Source organism: Pinus tabuliformis, chromosome X (assembly GCF_031772625.1).
Source record: "Pinus tabuliformis cultivar Carrire ecotype Pingquan chromosome X, CPIR1, whole genome shotgun sequence".
Classification (NCBI taxonomy): domain Eukaryota; kingdom Viridiplantae; phylum Streptophyta; class Pinopsida; order Pinales; family Pinaceae; genus Pinus; species Pinus tabuliformis.
In genome coordinates, this window is record NC_142308.1 from 1,656,786,675 (window position 1) to 1,656,807,872 (window position 21,198).

Genomic DNA, 21,198 nt, shown 5'->3' on the forward strand with positions numbered 1-21,198 from the left:
CTGAAAGTTGTTAGATTCATTGATTTGATTTGCTTGAAGGGTTTTCTATATGAAGGAATTTGTTGTATTGAAGCCCTAAATATAATGAGCTTGATATTTTGATGAGTTGTGGATGTGATTTAGGGTTTGTAACAAAACTTGGGCATGAAGTTGAAATATTGAAGTATAGTCTCTTGATGCTTATATTTGTAAAGTCCAAATGCTTCCGTTATTATAAGATTTTGATATGGCTAACTTCATGCTTCTATAATTTTGGTTGTACTTGCTATCTGAGTTGTGCAGGTACATCATCTTCAAGTTAGTGAAGATGATCGTAAGTAAAGTTGATGTGATAAGCATGATATATGAATGACTCTGATAAGAAGGATGGAAGCCATGAAAGATTCTCTGATGTTGTAAAGAAGAAGTAGAACTCCCTAAGTTAAGAGGGAGCCTGGATGAAATCTCCCTAGGATAAGAGGATGGTTGAGAATATTCTTTGTAGAGGAATCCCATTTGATTAAGAGGGAGTGACAAATATGGTTCTCTATTTCATGTGTCATGCACTAGACCAGGACGAACAACCATAAGTTTTAGTGAAGGCCATGAGTAGGAGAAGGAAATTGGAGAATGCATTTTGAGGTGCTGCTGAAAGAAGGAAAGCAGGATCCGGTTGAAGAATATGTTGCTACATATGAAGTAGGAAAGAAAAAATGTATGATTGAGGAATCTTCTGTCAAAGATTCAATTGATAGTCCTCTACTATGGAAAGTTGAGAAGCAACATAAAGTTGTTTGGAAGACCTCAGAGGTTTGTATTTGATTATGTACACGTGAAAGTATATTATTGATTGGGGTTGTACAGGTGAATCTCTCGAAGTTTTTAATAGCATGTTGTTCACCAATCAGTTTGATTGGGAGAGATTGGTTAACCTTGATCTGTTGGATCAAGGAGTGCTGAGGCTTTGTGAGTGAAGCATTGCTTGGGAGGACATCTGGTCGACATTTTGTGTTGATGTCTAGGTCCCGAAGTTGGAAGGGTGGCATTGGTCATTGAGCTCTAACACGCACTTGGATCTTTGGGTTGATGGTTAGCAAGTAAACCTAATGGTACCTAGAGAGGCTGAAAGCTTGACTCCATCTTATTCCCACCTAGATAGGTTGCCCTGGGTAGGAATCTAATTTGTGGCATTGCGGTGCCTAAATTGATGAGAGACTAATGGATAGATTGCCCTGGTCAGGAATCTAGTCCATGGCATTGCGGTGCCTAAACTTCTTCATAGATGATGTGTTGAGATCTTCCATGTACCTATTTGATTATATGTAAATATGAACACCTCCCTAGTTAAGAGGGAGCTTTGGAAAATGTAACTAGGTTTGGTCTTCATTATTGTACTTGAAGTCAAAATGTAATATATTTGTCAAAAGAAAGTGAAAAGAATTTTATTATTATTTTATTTGACTTGTTAAAGCATGGGTTTCATGCTTGGGTCAAATGTATAGGTCAAGCCTCCATTGTAGGCTCTAGGTTATTGTCAAAGTCAAAATGTGAAGACTCCTCCATCCATCTAGTCTCCTTGCTGTTGAAAGAATCCTTATCAAGTCGGCTAAACTCAAAAGAACACATGTCGGCTCACTACAATGACACATCTCCTCACCTGGTCATGTCAGCTCATTTCAATCAACTATATATACAAGCCTAATAAACTCGCATTAAACATAGAAGCAAAAGTTCAGATTATCTCTGAAATAAGTTCGGTCATCATAGGAATAATTTCGGTGCCACTACAGAGGTTATGTTTCGGTATTATTACAGTGAAGGAAGCTCAGATTGATTGCTGATATGATGAGTAAATAAACCACAAAACTATCACAGTTTCAGGCTATTACAATGAATACGTTTTGGTGCTAATGCAGTTCAGTAATATTACAATGGGTCTATCTTGATGCTACCACAATGAATTTCGGTGCTACCACAGTGGTTCTATCTTGGTGCTATCAAGTGGACAACCTTTAGTGCTATCTCAGTGAAGTAAAATCGGTGTTATCACAACTAGGATGGTTTGATGCTCGTTCGGTGCCATTGCAAGGATTGAAGTGTAAAGAAGGATGACTGCTAGAAGGATGATAGAACTGAAGAATGACATGACAAGGGTGACTAAATGGATGGAGGTAGTCTCGAGTCTAAGTTGTAAGGGTCTTGGTCGTTTCATCTTAAATCTACTGAAGGAAGAATTTTTGACTGGGTTTCCCCCTCGAGAGGGGTTTTGCCGTGGCAACGTGCCTATATCTTGTGTTCTCTTCTATTTGTTGCTTGGCATTAATCTTGATGATAAGAAAATATAATTAAGAGATCTAATACTAATAATGAAAATATCACAAGTTAATGTCATTAAGAGGAAAATCATTTAACTGCCATCGCTATGTACTTTCCAACACGACCAGAAGGCTACAACAAAATTTGATTCAAGTAATGTTGTCTACTTCATAAGTTAGATACGATATAACCTCGAAGTTATTGTGGTTGTTGTATTTCTCACGGGAAAGAGGTACAACAAAAAATGACGGAAGGGTTGTGACCGTTGAGTTTTAAGTTAAACCTGATTAAACTAAAGAATAAATTAAAAATTTAAAAAATAAATATCAAGGTATTATTATCGCGAGTTACATAATATTGAGGACGTGGGTCTTTTCAAACTTGTATGCTCACTCGTTACAAGGGATACATAAGCCTCATAGTCAAAGGTATTATTTGACGAAAAATAGAATAAATTTAAGTAAAAAGATGATTTCCACAAAGAATCGTGGTTTCTTTTCAAAATGTCCTTTTTGTTCAGAGGGATATTCTAATTGTCAAGAGTCATTTAGAAATCAAAATGTGGTTTGTACAAAATGTTACAAAACTTTTACTTTAGTAAGATATCTAAGTGATGCACAAAAACAATTGTTAGCAAGAGATATAGAACAATTAATGGCAATATTTGAGCAACGACACGCAGATCTTAATAAGGAAATGAAGAAAGTGGAACCCAAATTGCAAGTTAAAAGCCCATCATCACCCCTACAAAAAGATGTAATCCACTGTATTGAGAAATTGCAGTCGGAAGATCAAGAGAAAGACAAAATAGCCAAACTTTGACAAAACAAGAAAGCATTACAACAAGAATATAAAGATCTTGTTGATATGCATTACAAGGAAGTAATGGAAAATGATGAAGAAATTTCTCGCCTCAAAGACCACATTAAAAAACTACTTGCACAAGCCAAGAAGACTAAGGTCACAAAGAAGGAACTCAAGAAGCACTTATCAGAACAAGAAGATGAAAATTTACTTTTAAAGAACATTAATAAAAATTTATTAGAACAAATCAAAAGTTTAAAAGATGAGGAGAAGGATGCCAAGGATAAAGTCAACAATTTAGAAAACGAAGAACTTTTATGCCTAAGGAATCATAATCAAAGCCTTCTTACACAAATAAAGACGCTTAAAAGTGACAAGAAGTCGCTAAAAGACAAGTTAGAACAACTTACTCAGGAAGAAGTATCGAAGTCTCCATTCGTAACAGTTCAAGTTGAAGATTAATGAATGAATACCGATCTAGTCAATATTATAACTCAAAAAGAGGATAATCCAGTTGAAGTGAAGATGCACTTAGAAGTTGTGGTTCAAGCAATGGAAATTTCAAGTGAAGATTTTGTAATTGATCAAGCGACCTATGTACATGAAAGAAATCAGATACTTTCAACAAACCAAGAAATTACGACAAACAGATTAAGGGGAGATCAAATTACAAGAACTCCTTATCGCCATCCAAATATAAAAGTAGATATCTCAATGAAAAACAAGTGTCTTATGTTCCCAAGAACATCGATGTCACCATAATTCAGTCTTGTGATAAAAATCCATCTCAAATCTCTAGTAATTGAAAGATTCCACAGAAGATTGATTTAGGATGGTTAGATCCCTTCTCAGTGCGACAATTTTGTTTATCTCTCAGAGGATCCTAACATCATGTATCAATGAAGATGACAACTCAAAGAACTCTGAAAAAAGTAAGAACGGATGATCTGCCTTGTCGGCAATAAGCTTTGAGGACAAAGCTTTTTGAAGAGGAAGACAATGTTATGAATAATATATATATATATATATATATATATATATATATATATAAAATACAAATAATGTAAATAATAATAATAATGATTAATAATTATTTAACTAGTAATTAGTAGTGAAGAGACATGTCTCTAAGGACATGACCGTTTGTGAAGAGGTACCTGCCTAGGTATATAAGCAGATCCCCACCCTCAATCGTAATCATGTCGTCAATTCTTTTATATAATATTCAATATACAATTACTGTCCTACAATGGATGTCTTTGTCTTCGAAGTATTCTGAAGATTATTGTTGCGTATACGAACTTGGTTCGTTACATTGGTATCAGAGCGTTTCTCTGAGTATACGAACTTTGTTCGTTACACAAATATCCTTGAAAAAATAAAAAATAAAAAAGACTAAAAACCCTAATGTTGTTTGCTTGGGATCTTACATATGAGGGTTAGTAGCACATGATCCATTTCGGTAGCATGGGATACATTTCTGGGTTTGAAGGATCCATTTATGTGGCGGATCCTACGTGGATATGGGTGTATTTGTATTCGTATTCGAAATGCGGATTCACAGATGCAGCATCAAGGACCCATGGATCCGGTAACCAGTCTAAAACATAAGTTAATTGACAGCAGATTTGAGGGGTAAATTTTGTGCGTGTGCATGTGTGAGATTGGTTATTTTGCTTCTGCTGGTTATGTTTTATTTACCTGTTAAAAATTCCTGCAGTGCTTTTATTTAGGATATCTGCAGTAAGTTAATTTATAACAAGAGAATTTACCAGGCAATAAATTGCCAGTATCTGGGGTTAGTAAAATCTAACATCTGCTGGCATGGAACTACTCAAATGCCCAGTAACATTGGTGACAACTAGTTGAGCTTAACCCTTGGTCTACCTCCTGTTGTAGATGTATCTGCATGTTTGTCGCAATAGCGTTCTTTAATGAAATTATTATGTTCAAATCAAATTCCTAGCATTGCCATAAATTGATATTTAGTTCGAATGTTTTCCACACAAAAAACCAGGAAACATTAGTAGTTATGCTAATTTTCATGGTATTGAATGCATATATTTTTCCATTACAGGGACAGTCTGCAGCACCTACTCAACCAGCTATTAATCCACCATGCCCAACTCTCTTTATTGCGAATCTTGGGTCAACATGTTCCGAGGAGGAATTGACACAAGTGTTCTCAAGGTAAGCTGCAAGATGTTTATTTTATCACTGGAACAATGTGGTTCAACCTGCAGCTAGGTGTTGCTCTCTTGTCATTTCAACACTATTATTTCTCAGAAATGATTATCAGACATTTTAAACGTGAGTCATTTTTGTTTTTACTGCATGGAATAGATGTCCAGGATTCCTCAAGCTGAAGATGCAAATTAGAGGTGGATTGCCAGTTGCTTTTGTTGACTTCCAGGTATGTAAGATATTTACTGCACGAAATGAATTAGCCTTTTTAATGTATAGCATCTTATCCATTTTGTTTTTATTCGGATGTAACTGTAGTTTGAAGGAACTATGAAAAATATCAAGGCATTGAGGTTGTTTGGATGCTATGAAATCCATCAACTTGTTATCTGTTAATTTGGGCTTCACCTTTTCTATCTTTAGTTATAATAATTTCTACCATGCATACAAAACGTACAAATGCTCTTGTAATCTACAAATTGACATGAAAAGCAGACCATCTTGCACAACTTCTCTAAAGCGTCGTAATAATTTAATAAATAAGATGCCAGAATATGCTATGTTATTTTGACTCATTTCATAGAGTCAAGTCTACATTTCCTGTTGTCTCTTGCAATCTGGTTTTCCTCAGTTGTAAGTTTGTGAGATGTTTACCATGCATACAAAATGTACAAATGCTCTTGGTGTCTACAAATTGACATGAAAAGCAGGCCATCTTTCTCAATCTGCCCAGTGGTAGCACCTAGGGTTTTCCTTTCTATTTTCTACCATTTAAATTTAAATTCTCTTTTATTCTTTCTGTTTTGCAACCTAGGGTTCACAAAGGTTTTAATCTTATGATTTAGGTTGCCTTCCTCTAAGTTATTGAGCTAACTCTTGTTCATATTTTTCTTTTAACTCGGAAATTTAAATGCATGTTGATCTCTTTAATTGGATCTATTTGGAATGGATCCTGCCATGTATGATTGTTCTTATTGCAGGTTGACCTATTAAATGGATCTATTTTAAATCAATCTAACTCCTTTGGTTTAAATCTCATATTTAATTGCCTTGCTTATGCATAGATTTAGCACCATGCCCTGAAGCATACAAAAGAAAATCATCTTAACTTCAAATTCCTAGGGTTGTATTTGAAATCTGGTTACTAACTTTCTTAAGGTTGCCTTTCTGAAATTACTTTTAAGCAATGTTGCACGACTCGTACTCGTATAAGACTCGGCGAGGCATCGACTCGTCTACTTGTATAAGACTCGAGAATGACCCTTATAATATTAGTATAAGATTTGTCAAAATACAAAAAAACTTAAAATGTGATAAATTTTAAGCACAAAAAGAAACTAATGACAATTCCAATCCTTATAAGTTATAAAAACCACAATATATGCAATAATTCATAACATCATCTCATATCTATAAAAGTACAACATAACATATTCAATTTTTGTAAGCAAGACATTTAGATACTGAATAAGAAAAGGACTCATGATTCCATAATTAAAATAAAAAATGTCAGCAAGTTCAAAATTCAAATACATATGTCATAAATGATAGATGATTGTCTCATAACAATCTTGAGCCTCATCACTCAAGGATGACTACGCCTAACATAAGCCCTCGTGGAGCTAGTGGTAACATCAAAAGACTGAAGCAACTGTGAGGCAGATGTATTTGGAGTCTCCATTTGAGATGGCAAACTAGAGAGATCCTCAGTCTCTTCATCAAGCCAACTCAAATCAAGGACCTCCTCCTCCACAACCCAATTAGACTCTAAATCAATATTATCCAATAAAATTGGATCTGTATCCTTTGGTTGCACTTGTTTTGTGAGCATTCGAAGGTTGTAGTAGATGAAAACCAACTTCTCCAACCTGTTTCTCTTTTTGCTGTGGATGTGCTCAAACATTGACCAATTGCGCTCACAAGAAGAAGCACTGTAGGGTTGACTTAGAACTCTGATGGCGAATTCTTGTAATTGTGGTGCCTCAGTGCCACAATCTATCCACCAATGAGCTGTAAAAAAATAAAAACAAAGATTATCAGTTTGAAATGCCAAACATATAAAAGAGAATTAGCAAAATTACAAGCTAAGTTCTAACAATTTTCACTTACAGGGCATTTTCTTGTCCTTGAGACGTTGGCTTGAGCTGAATCCAAACATGCCCGATGCTTCCTTGTACATATCTCGTTGTAAGTTGATTTTGTCCTGAATATCTACATCGGGAAACGTCTTCTCAATGCATATCATGACACCTCTCATGACCTCGGTATCTCTTTGAATATTAGACCCCTCATTATAGAATAAGCTCGGATTGAGATATGCTCCTGTTGCATGCAATGGTGAATGTCGTTCCCTGTCCCACCTGGAATCTAAGTCACTTGACACGGGGATTCGGGACACGTAGGATTCAGGATTCGTGGTGTCGGATTCGGGACACGCTGACCCCCCGGAACAGGACACGTTATATATTATTTTATTAATATATATATATATAATATATATATTTAAAAATATATATATATATATATATTAAAAATTAGATATTATCATATTTCTTACACAAATTTTAATTAATGATACAAATTTATTGATTTCAAACATAGATCTTCATCTATAGCTATTAGCATGCATAGTACATACAAAATTCAAATAAATGTCAGTGGTACTGGTCACATAAATGATAAATCTATTAAAAATTTAAATCATGATTCATAATTCATAACTGAAAGACAACTTACAACTACAAGATAGTAAGATAAACACACTGACAATTGTAGTTTTCTCATTAAGTCATCAAATCAAAATGTGTTACATAGGTAGTGTTGGTGCAATGCCAATGGCAAATAGAAATAGAAAATATAAAACAACTACAGGTATACAAGCCTCAAGGCATCAATCAGCATCAAAATCAGCATCACTGTCCCCATCATCATGGTCCCCACTGCTCTCCTCTACATCCTCCTCCTCCCCTGTATCCATAGTCGCCTGCTGGTATGGAGGCTGACCCCTCTAAGTCATCAAATCTAACAGGCTCTAGCACTGGATCATTGAGATCCATGTTGGCCAATGCCAACTCAACAATGGTGTCCAGACCCATATCATCAGGAACAGTGTTACTTGGGAGCGGGAGCGAAAACGGGAGCGGGAGCGACATATTCAGAAGCTCTTGGTTTGGTGCTCTTGATTAAATACGAGTTCCATACCCTAATACATGACAAAATTCAATGGAAACATTGCAATCCCCCAATCCTAAAATCCTGAAAAATTGATAAGTCTGCTGGATTTTGAATGAAATCTAAAATTCTACTTTCTCCATATGAAATCCAATGAGGCCGGAACCACTCTCAAACATCCTGAGTCATTTCATGGTAATGTTAAAAATTTAAGTAAAAGGATGAAAATGAAGATTAAGGAGAATGTCACTTTTACTTTAAGAATTTAACATTACCATGAATAGCATATCAATACTAGGGCCTAGACTTGATTATGAAGCTGCCAAAATGCTCTACTCCTTGCTGCAACAGCACAAATCACTTACCAAATGAAAATATTAATGAGCAAACACGCCCTTTTCATACCCGCGCTGAGCTTAGCGAGTCCTAGAAACCGGACACGTGTCCTAAAATCGCGACACGCCCCTGAAAATCGCGACACGCCCTCGGACACGACGTGTCCTGTGATTTGGACACGAATCCGGACCGAATCGTGTCGGATTCGCCGGATTCGGGATTCGCAGGGGGTTTAGGACGAATCCGGTTTCCTAGCCTGGAATCAATAATTTTCCATATAGGGATATATTTAGATTCATTTCCCTTATAAAAAGTCTTGATGGCCTCTTTGGTCCTGTCCATGCCCTCATAAATATATCCCATTGTAGGTTTCTCTCCATCCATCAATCTCAAGACTTTCACAAAGGGCTCAGTGACGCTGACAATCTCAGTCACTTTGCCCCACAAACTATCAACAAAGACAGATGTTTTCGCAGACATTGCTTTCGATTTTGTGCTATCTTTCCAGAATACCCATTGCTGGCTACAAAACATTCTTCTCAAAGCTTGGTACTCATACAAAAGGCTTTGGAGGGAAAGAAAGTTTGTAGCAAACCGTGTGACAGCTGGGCGACTAAGCTCACCCTATGTGAATTCCCTCATAAGGTTCAACACCCAAGCATGATTATAAATATACTTGGTAATATGCTTGCATTCTTGCACAATGTCTTGCACCCACTCCAACTTCCCAATGTCCTCTAGCATCAAGTCTATGCAATGGGCAACACATGGAGTCCAAAAAATGGTGGGATATTTGGCACAAAGCAACCTTCCAGCTGCCACATAATTTGCTACATTGTCCGTGATGACTTGGACAACATTTGCAACCGCAACTCCAGCTCCCTCCACCACATCAGCCAACAATGAAAAATTCAAATGTGCATCTTTTACATTTGTGGATGCATCAATGGATTTTAGGAACATGGTTCCTTTAGGGCAAGCTACAACAAAATTTATTATTGTTCGACCCCTCTTATTTGTCCACCCATCAGACATAAGTGTACAACCTGTAAATTTCCACAAGCTTTTAATGTTCTCCAATTGTTCCTTGACACACTCAAGCTCCTCATCTAGCTCTTTGCACCTAAGTGCATTATAAGTTGGGGCTTTGTATCCAGGGCCAACACATGCAATGGCATCCACCATAGGCTGATAAAAATAAGACTTTGCATAGTTGAATGAAAGACTATTATGGTACCAAAACTTCCTCACTGCCATATCTGCCTCCTTCCTCTTTTTATAATTGAAACTGTCCAAGGTTGGTTGAGATCCTGGAGTTGTACGAGGACTGAAGAAAGAAGAGGTTATACTCTTGTTTGCCATAACAGTTGAAGAGGAGTTACCAATGCCTGGACTTTGAAACTGTGTTTCACTCTGAGATGAAGATCTACCTATCCCAACAATCTCATCCTTCCTTCTTGCCCTCTTAGAACTTGCTTCTTTAATGGATTCCAAAGCAACTACCATTTCAGTGGTGACTTCATCAAGGCAACTTTGACAACATCCCACACCATGCCCAGGAATTCTGGCTAGGTGCTATTTCAGCCTGTATGCATTGTGGCATTGCAATAATTGCACTTGATATTGTGGTCATTAATGGGAATGATTCATTGACCATGTGCCCATGCCGAAGCACGAGATTGTCTGAAACCCTTTGATGGCATGGTAACAAACTCTGGAAGAAAAAGAAATAAATTTATTTATTTATTTTTTTTAATTTGCAAATTTTTTTGGTTGTGTGGCTAAGTTTCGTGGCTGATTTTCTTAGCCACACAACGGCCCTATGAAGGAGCGTGAAGGAGCTTAGTCTGATCTGATGAAGCCTCCTTTAGCCTCCTTCAACAACTCCTTCACGCTCCTTTAGCTTCACTTTCAAGTTTCAACACTCACACAAATTAGCCAAACACTCAAATGACAAGTGAATGAGAAATAGAAGGGAGAGAGGTGCTTATAAAGTTTTTTTTCCCTCCAATTTCCCTTTTCCTCCACCTTATTTCCAAAAAAGAAAAATAAATAAAAAAAATCGATTTTTTGGACAGTTTGGGGGTTTTGCTGCCCGAAGGGTCTTATAGAGGTTCGATGAGAGTCTTATAGTCTACCCGCGGGTCTAATGCGGGTAGTCGGGTCTTGTACAAAACCCGCCGAGTAAGGGTAAAGAACACAGGTTTAATGAGGGTCACCTGTTCTCCCTTCTGACCCGTTCTTACCTGCGAGTAACCGCGAGTTTAATAAGAGTGGTGCATCACTGCTTTTAAGCTTAAACAACATGGCTTTTATCTGTTTAGATTTTGATTTTCAGACTCATTTTTTTCATGGTTCTAATCCTCTTACGTGCCTAATTTGTTATCTCACTTTTAGTTTATTTCTTTAAATGTTTTGGAAATACATGGTATAAAGGCACACTGAATTTTCTTCTACTTCAATGGAAATGTTTTCATGGTTTGAATATCAACGTTGGACTATTCTCATGATTATACCACTGAAAGTAACCATATAGATGCCATATCTATTACAATGATTTGCTCTTGTATGAGGCTGCTTCTTTCCAGAGCTTACAACGATGATCTCAGTTCCTTTATGGGGCATTGAACATACTTATTGGGTTACCTCATGGGACAGTAATACTCCATACAAATTAAAAACAGTTAACTATGTTACTAGGAAATGGAAATGGATACAGGCCTAGATTAGGATCTAGATATGGATCCACTAGATTTTTGAAAAGCCAGAATCCAGATATGGTGGGAAAATGCTATGTACGGAAAATACGATTTTATATATATATATATATATATATATTTTTTTTTTTTTTGGGTTTTTAATTAAAATAACATATTCAAAATTAAAAATCAAAACCATTCATGAATGAAAACATTAGAACTAAAGTCATTAGATAACTTATAAATCTGAAGACTGAAATCGTGATGCATCATGCTTTATACAAAAATGATATCTGTAAATACAAAATTGAGTATCTCATCAATGATAACTCTATTGATAAGATGATGTAGAGTAGGTCTAACTAAATGTATAAAAATGGGTTTACATGCTCATCATTTGAACATTTCAAATGTTGTACATCGTGATCAATCTGTTATCTTCCGAAATTGTTGATTTTTCGAAGGATATTTTAATTTGATAATTACTTATGATTTCTTATGTTCACATTCATCATAAAGCAATTACATAGAAGGTCTTTAATAGTAGAACAAAAATGACAGTAGGATCATGTAGAGATAACCGAACACATGAGACAGAATTTTGCCCTGGGAAAACCTAACAACCTTTTCCTTAGAGAAATTATTCAATTCAAGAAGAGATACAATCTGATCTTCTTGTCAAAAGCAAAGTCAAACCGACCACAAATATATTGTTATGAATAAATATATAGGAAATAATGTAAAATAATATAAATGATAATGACCATAAATAATTATTAGTTAATTAGTAATAAGGTTGAAGAGTCATGTCTAAAGAGTAATAAGCAAGCCTTTCACTCTCATTGTATCATGATTCTTATTCATACATTTAATATATAATATTTTTATCCTCATGGATAACTTTATATTCCAAGTCTTCTAGAGTAATTAATTTGAAGAAGGAACTTTGTTCACTTCATTTGGTATCAGAGCCACGTTGGCTGATCCCGGCTTCTGGCCATCAAAACTTCATCAACATTGTTGTTGTCGAGATTTGAGCGTTTTGCTATAAAAGTTTTGGAGTTTCTCCATCTTGTCATTAGTTCTTTGACCACTTCAAAAAAAAAAATAAAAAAATAAACATTTAAAAGAAAAAAAAAATATATATACGAATTCATGTATAAAAAATTTGGAAGCATTTTTTTTATTGAGAAAAAAGAAATAAAAATAAAAAATAAAAGAAAGAATTAAAAAAAGATTACAAAAAAAAGGAAGTACCTGTCGGGTCAACGCCGCCCACCAGAAGCGCCGTCGACGTCGCTCGTGGCAGCGACCACATCAACTGTTGCCTTAATTGTTGTTAGCCACTGCATTTTCCAACTCGCCATTTAATCCCAACGTCGACCATATTTCCTTAACTGTTGTCATAACCTTTGAGCGTCGCCACCACCCGCTGCAACCTTTCCGCTATCGCTGCTGAAAGACTCCATATCAAAACTGCCCTTAGTGCCAACTGAAACAACTGCTCAGTTGCTTTTCCAGCACTGTCACCACTGTTTCCCTGCCTGCCGTCACTGCTGTCCGCCGTCACTCGTCCAACTCCATACCTTCTCCCTCTCCACAACGATTGACCTCGTCCATCTGCCTGTTAACCAATCGTGGTGTCCTTGGCCACGACACGTCAGTCGGTCAAAAGATGTGACCACATCGTACATCTTAATTAAATTATTTAATTATATAATATAATTAATATAGAATTAATTAATTAATTTAATTCAATTAGTTAAAACTATTTAATTAATTAAATTAATTTAAAAAAAGGGGATTAAAAAAAGAATACTTTACCAAAAAAATCAAAAGTAGAAAAAAAAAAGAAAAGAAAAAATTTCTACCTTGTGTATATATATATATATATATATATATTAAAAATTGGTTAAAGAAAAAAAATCTAAAAAAAAGAAGAAAGGGGGAGGGAGTTATATATAATAAAATTATTTAATTAAGTAAATTAAAAAAAGGGAATATTAAGAGAGGTAATCAAAGAAAAAAAGAGGGGTTACCTTAAAAACCCTGAATCTCGTTCCAAGACGAAAATGGAAACCAATAAGGAAAGATTTCCTAAATTTTTTATTAAATGTGTTAGCACACTATTTAAAATCAAAGGATCATTGGTAGAAAGAGATATTATAATCTCTATCAGTCCTACTGAAGATAGTAATTATGTTAGTACTAAATGTGCTAACCAACTAGTAATTCCTGAATCGACTATAATCGAAAAAAAAAATTGTTGGCACAAGTAACAAACAATACGACATAAACAATCTACAATTAAGTATTGGGGATTATACTTTTACCTCGCAATTCACCGTGAAAACCTTATTTTTTGACGATAGTGACATTGTTTTGGGCTCACCCTGGATGGAAACTCTAGGGTCCTTTATTCTAAATACGAAAAGAAGTTTTTTACCTTTTCCCACAAAAAGAAAAAAATAACGCTACAAGATGTTACTTTGAAGCCAGATTCAGTGATGCCAGAAGACACACAAGAAATCTCAAAAGTAATTCTTCAAGAAAGTAAAAAAACGATACAAAAAATGCAAAAGGAAGTTGACAAAATCACCGCTGACAAAAGTGAAGAAGTCTCTCGGCTGAAAAACCATAGTGAAAAATTATTAACACAAATCAAGAAGCTTAAAAAGGACAAAAAGTCATTAACAGACAAGTTAGAACAACTTGCTCAAGAAGTATCAAAGTCTCCAGTCGTAGTAGTCCAAGTTGAAGATAAGGGAGCAAATACCAATCTAGTGAATGTCACAACTCAAGAAGAAGACAAGCAAGTTGAAGAAAATACACACTTAGATATTGTAGTTCAGACGATGAACATCCCAAGTGAAGGTTTGGTAACGAACTCAACAACATCCTCACAAGAAGAAAATCTAAAAATTTCCTCACACCTAATAAGGGAAAGTCAAATGAGTAGACAACTCAACCAAGCTACATACCGGGACCATTCAGAACATAAACAACAAACTGATGTTCCAGAGAATAGTGATGTAACCTCAATCCAGTCCTATGATGACAAGTCGTTACAAAATTCCAGTGATCAGAATATTCCACAGAAGATTAATCTAGGATGGTCTGATCCCTTCTAAGTGCGACAGTTTTGTTTGTTACTTAGAAGATCATATCAAATTGTATCAACGAAGATCACTGTTCAGAGACGAAAAGACATTCGAAACCAAAAAAGAGATCAAGCCTTTTAAATCAACAAGCTTTGAGGACAAAGCTTTTTGTGGAAGGCAATGTTATGAATAAATATATAGGAAATAATGTAAATGATAATAACCATAAATAATTATTAGTTATTTAGTAATTAGGTCATGTCTAAATAAGACATGACTCTCCATGAAGAGACACCGGCCTGGTATATAAGCAAGCCTCTTACTCTCATTGTATCATGATTCTTATTCATACATTTAATATATAATATTTGTATTCTCATGAATAACTTTATATTCCAAGTCTTTTGGAGGAATTAATCTGAAGAAGGAACTTTTTTCGCTTCATATACCCAGGTCAAACTTGGTCAACCATAGACAACTTCGGCCTCCTGAAATTTCAGACTCTTGAAATCTCGGTCTCCTGAAATTTTGGCTTTCTGCCTCAGAGATTAGGTCTACCCAAATTCTCAACTTGCTCTTTGAACTTGATTTGCCCTTGGCTTTCTCCTCCATTGTTTGAACAAAAGTGATCCTTTTCTTGAACAAAAGTAATCCGACATGCCTCCCAATTGATGAAGTCTAATGGTTATATATAGTGATTGGATGAACCCAAAGCGGTTTGTCCGAAGGGTCAGGCCAACTTGATCTTTTGGAGGGTTTACTTGACATTTTTAATGCAAAAATATTTAAATTTAAAAATTCAAATTCTTTCTTTTCAAAAAGACATGAAGAACATGTCTTGAATTTATAATTACATATATTATCAAAATATGAAGATCGACCAGAGCTACAAAATCCAACACTCTTGTTAGCAGGTTGAAAATTTTCTCTAAGAAAGCTTATAACAATTTATTATAAGCATCATCATCATTCAATTACCATAGTCCTGGTCAACAACTCTGACCCTTGGTAAATCAACAACATCAACTAGTTACCATAATTTTAGTTGGTACCTTTGGCTTGTGGTGCATCATCGACATAATGTTGGTTGGTACTCCAGACACATGGTACATCATTAGCATCAACTAGTCATCATAATTCCAGTCCCTCCAACACATGGTATACAGACTAGTCTTGGTTCACCACCATTCTGGTCAATATCTTTGACTCATGGTGAATCACCAAAGGCCTCATTCTTCATGAGTAATTTTGGGCGTGATTCTAAATGTGCTCACTCAACCTATCTAGAGAGTCTGAGCTTGATGCTAAAAGCCACCCACTTAATTGAGTGATTTTAGGCCTCTAGGACCATTCTTCCTAATCTTGGTCAACATACTTAACATAGGAAGAATGACTGTCCTCTGTTGGACCAATCCCCCTAATTCTGGCCAATATACCTGACAGGGAGAATGTGTGTCCCTAAATAAGCTAGCTATGTTGATGTGTCAATCCACTACCTGTGGAAAGAATCTTGCATCAACATCATGCTCAACAAGTCGTCACTTGGAGCAATTCACCAATTGTCCAAGTCGTCACATGGAATCTAGTCAACACCGAACAATTCTCTAAGAATTTATGAGTACATGAAATGCTTTAACTCCAACTGAAAAGGGAAGTCCCAACTACCTAGTACTCTAGAAAAGCGTTCAATTTTCCAACTCCAATTGGAAGGACGCTCCAACGCTCTGGTTTTGTCAGCAAACGTTGAAAGGATGCTCCAACACCCTAGCAAGATTCAACTCGCCTAGCATTGCCCAACCACCTCGAAGTGTTTTCAAGATCCAACCCTAAGGTGACTTCAAATGTATCAAGATCTTGATTTAGAGAAGTATGCCCTAGTGGATCAATACTCTAGATAACCTTTTTGATGCTTGAATAATTCGAAGAGACTAACCTTCTCTTGGTGCACAATATTGGTACCTTAATAAGGTTGAAACCTTCCTTCGCTATCCTACAACAAAGATGTAAAAACTTTGCGAAGATCTTAGAAAGTGATGCCATAATGAGGGCCAAATGTATGTGCAGTTCCTTCAACCAAACATTCTTTCTAAATTCGGCCATTTCACCTGCAAGAGATCTTGATGAAACGAATCCCAAAAAAACACCATCCAAAAACAAAAGGAAACCCTAGCCTGTCGTCTGATGAAATCTTTCTCCACAGGGTTGAGTTTAGCTTTAGTGCTTGATCACAAGATGGTTGGCATTAAAGTGCATACTTGGGAGGATGGATCAAATGTCTTCTTATAGACTTTGGAGGGGCTCCATAGGAGGCAACGATCTGCAATTTTGGAGGGAGACTTCTCACTTCGAATTCAAATTTTGAAGAGGGAAATGATACGAATATAAATTGCCTAAAATAAAATGAATATAAATAATGTAAATAATAAATAATCAAATATTGATTATGTTAAATAGTCATTAAAAATGGTATCAAAGCCACGTTTCATTGGTGTTGAGTGAAGATCTACCTGTTGTAGGCGAAAGCTGAAGGTCGCGCCGTGTTAAGTCCTGTTGAAGACCAGGGTGTCGTGTTGGGCGTTTTAGGCTGCAGACCACGATTGCAAGTTACTCTGTAATTTTCAGGTTTTTCTAATCTCTTTGATAGTAGAATGGATCCTAATCAGGTATCCTCTTCCTAGTAAGGATACACTATTCAAAAATTTCGAGAGCAAATGTTTTCAGCAAATTTGATTTAAAAAGTGGTTTCTGGCAAATTGGCATTAACCCTGAAGATAGGTACAAAACAACTTTTGTAGTACCTGGCGGACAATATCAGTGGACGGTTATGCCGTTTGGTCTAAAAAATGCACCATCCGAGTTTCAGAAGCGAATGGAGGATATATTTAAATCATATGATTTTATTATTGTATATATTGATGATTTATTAGTTTATAGCAAAGATATTCAACAACATAAGAAGCATCTGGAAATTTTCTACCAAGTGGTTTTTCAGCATGGTTTAGTACTCTCAGCTTCTAAAGAAAAATTTGTGATAGCACAAACTAAGATTGAATATCTTGGAATGATCATATCTTTAGGAAAAGTGCAGCTACAACCCCATGTTTTACAGTCATTGCTCAATTTTCCAGATATATTACCTGATGTCAAGACAATACAAAGATTCCTAGGATGCCTAAACTACATCAGGTAGTTCTATCCAGAACAAGCTAAAGATACCAAGATCCTCCAGCAAAGGTTGAAGAAAAACTCAGCCTGGGTGCCACAAATGACAAAAGCTATACGGAATATTAAGAAAATAATTAAAGACCTTCCATCTTTATCATTACCACAACTAGACTTGCCTTTTATCCTAGAAACTGATGCATCTGAGCATACTTGGGTCGCTATTCTCCTACAGAAACATTCTAAAAAAGAAGAAGTTTGTGTTTATGCTTTAGGTACTTTTTCAGAGGCTGAGAGGAAGTATCCTTCATCCCACAAGGAAATATTGGCTGTGAAAAATGGAATCAAAAAGATTTAGGTTTTTCCTAAAAAGTGTTTCTTTCATTGTAAAGACTAACCTTAAACATATGAAAGGAATGTTTAAGGTTGCTCCATAGGAGGCAACGATCTGCAATTTTGGAGGGAGACTTCTCACTTCGAATTCAAATTTTGAAGAGGGAAATGCTACGAATATAAATTGCCTAAAATAAAATGAATATAAATAATGTAAATAATAAATAATCAAATATTGATTATGTTAAATAGTCATTAAAAATGGTATCAAAGCCACGTTTCATTGGTGTTGAGTGAAGATCTACCTGTTGTAGGCGAAAGCTGAAGGTCGCGCCGTGTTAAGTCTTGTTGAAGACCAGGGTGTCGTGTTGGGCGTTTTAGGCTGCAGACCACGATTGCAAGTTACTCTGCAATTTTCAGGTTTTTCTAATCTCTTTGATAGTAGATTGGATCCTAATCAGGTATCCTCTTCCTAGTAAGGATACACTATTTTCAAAAATTTCGGGAGCAAATGTTTTCAGCAAATTTGATTTAAAAAGTGGTCTTTGGCAAATTGGCATTAACCCTGAAGATAGGTACAAAACAACTTTTGTAGTACCGGGCGGACAATATGAGTGGACGATTATGCCGTTTGGTCTAAAAAATGCACCATCCGAGTTTCAGAAGCGAATGGAGGATATATTTAAATCATATGATTTTATTATTGTATATATTGATGATTTATTAGTCTATAACAAAGATATTCAACAACATAAGAAGCATCTGGAAATTTTCTACGAAGTGGTTTTTTAGCATGGTTTAGTACTCTCAGCTTCTAAAGAAAAATTTGTGATAGCACAAACTAAGATTGAATATCTTGGAATGATCATATCTTTAGGAAAAGTGCAGCTACAACCCCATGTTTTACAGTCATTGCTCAATTTTCTAGATATATTACCTGATGTCAAGACAATACAAAGATTCCTAGGATGCCTAAACTACATCAGGCAGTTCTATCCAGAACAAGCTAAAGATACCAAGATCCTCCAGCAAAGGTTGAAGAAAAACTCAGCCTGGGTGCCACAAATGACAGAAGCTGTACGGAATATTAAGAAAAGAATTAAAGACCTTCCATCTTTATCATTACCACAACTAGACCTGCCTTTTATCCTAGAAACTGATGCATCTAAGCATACTTGGGCCGCTATTCTCCTACAGAAACATTCTAAAAAAGAAGAAGTTTGTGCTTATGCTTCAGGTACTTTTTCAGAGGCTGAGAGGAAGTATCCTTCATCCCACAAAGAAATATTGGCTGTGAAAAATGGAATCAAAAGATTTAGGTTTTTCCTAAAAAGTGTTTCTTTCATTGTAAAGACTGACCTTAAACATATGAAAGGAATGTTGCAGAACAGAAAACTACTAGAGCAGGGAAATTCAAGAGTACTCCGATGGGCACTCTGGCTTGAAGGATTTGACTTCAGCATTGTTTACAAAGTAGGAAAAGAAAATTATCTTGCAGACATGTTGACCAGAGAAGGAACAGGAGGACAAAAAGAGTTTACTGTCAAAAAGTTCGAAGTAGGAGAATGTTCTTCTTCCATATCAAGATCCCAAGTTAGTCTTTGCAGCTCTTGTCGTTACCAGTTTTGTTGGGAATGTTTTTCTCAAAAGATCTTAGCCCTGCCTAAAGATATTCAGAAAATAATCCTAGAAAAGTGGTATAACTCTGATGAAGGGAGATTTAGTTATAATATTGATTGGAATATTATCAATAATTACCATCTCTATTTAGGACAGGCATGAGCCAGACATCCTAGAATTGTATACATCTTTGATCCAAATTTATCCTGGATGGATTATTATGGTATTATGCAGTATGCTAGAGCATGGAGAGAAATTTTCATAGTTATGTATTGCGAGGATGTAACTTCCCCTTTCAGGTTTTGGAGCCAATGGATGGATCTACTTATGCATTCTTTCCCTCCTCGGAAGGAAGAACTTAATGGGAAAAGCCCAAGATGGACTTTGTCTGTTTTACATGGAGATATGGAAGAAGGAAGTTCTAGATATAATATTTTTGGATTCAACCTCCTTTTCCGTGGCACAACAGTCATTCCCATTCCAGAAGAATCTCAAGGAAAAAGCAGTTTTATTTTAAGCCTTGATTATTTTGGAGAAATTGGCATCATCCCAGAAAATCATGACCCGTTTATGTCATCATCTGCATTTTCTACTTGTTTTGGAAATGAACCACCTTGGCTAGCTCAAATTGTACCTGGTATCAATCTCGATCCACATCATGAGGTATTCCATCAGGAGTCATCAAACAACTATGCTTCAGACTATGACTCTGACAAAAGTCCCAAAGGTCAAGACTGGTGATTATCCGGCTTTCGGGGGTTCCTCCGTATAGAATCTCCCCTGTGTATAACTTTTAAGATTATCCATATGATTGTCTTTATCTTTATTTCCTTTCGTGGGTTCCTATTTCTAGGAATTTCCACTGTGTATCTTAGTATAGATGCAGGTCCTCATTGTATAGATGCCTAGTATAGATGCACTTGCCTAGTATAGATGCAGGGCCTCATTGTAACGTTTATCATCACTTGTACATTTACATATATTAATAAAATATTACTTACAAATACATTTGGGTATTTTACATTTAAACTCAACAAGCTATAAGTTTGTTGCTTTAGTGGTGTCGGAGCCATGCGAGACTTTGAACATTATCCGCCGCACAATATAACCATGCAAGTCTTTGAACGTTGTTCGCTGCACAATATGGCATTATGTTTACATCCTGAATTCATTGAACAATGTAGTAAAATTCAAGAAAAGCTTCCGAAATGGGAAGAATCATATGAAAAAGTTAAAGCACGTATAAAGGAAATCGATAATAAGGAAGATGATAGCGACAATGAAGAAACGAAATAAGGTGAATCAGGAGAAGAAAATTTTGATCAGAATGATGATAATGAAAATGGAGATGTAATAGATAATGATGAATATGAAAATGATATCAATCAAGATGGTGAAGAAAATGAAGCAATAGATGATTATAATGTTGAAGATGAAGATGGCTTGGATTACGACAATGCTGTTGACAAACACAACCACAAAAGAAACACAAC

At 35.9% G+C, this 21,198-nt stretch overlaps 1 protein-coding gene across 4 annotated transcripts in view; it reads left to right on the forward strand.

Annotated features, from left to right (window-relative positions):
* Window positions 1-21,198, forward strand: part of LOC149146368 (RNA-binding (RRM/RBD/RNP motifs) family protein) — a 218,155-nt gene that overhangs the window by 138,723 nt on the left and 58,234 nt on the right. For all 4 annotated transcript variants that reach the window (XM_089448281.1, XM_089448282.1, XM_089448283.1 and 1 more), the window contains exons 7-8: window positions 5,177-5,289; window positions 5,443-5,512. In XM_089448281.1, coding sequence (XP_089304407.1) covers window positions 5,177-5,289; window positions 5,443-5,512 — 183 coding nt within the window. The remainder of the gene's footprint in view (window positions 1-5,176; window positions 5,290-5,442; window positions 5,513-21,198) is intronic.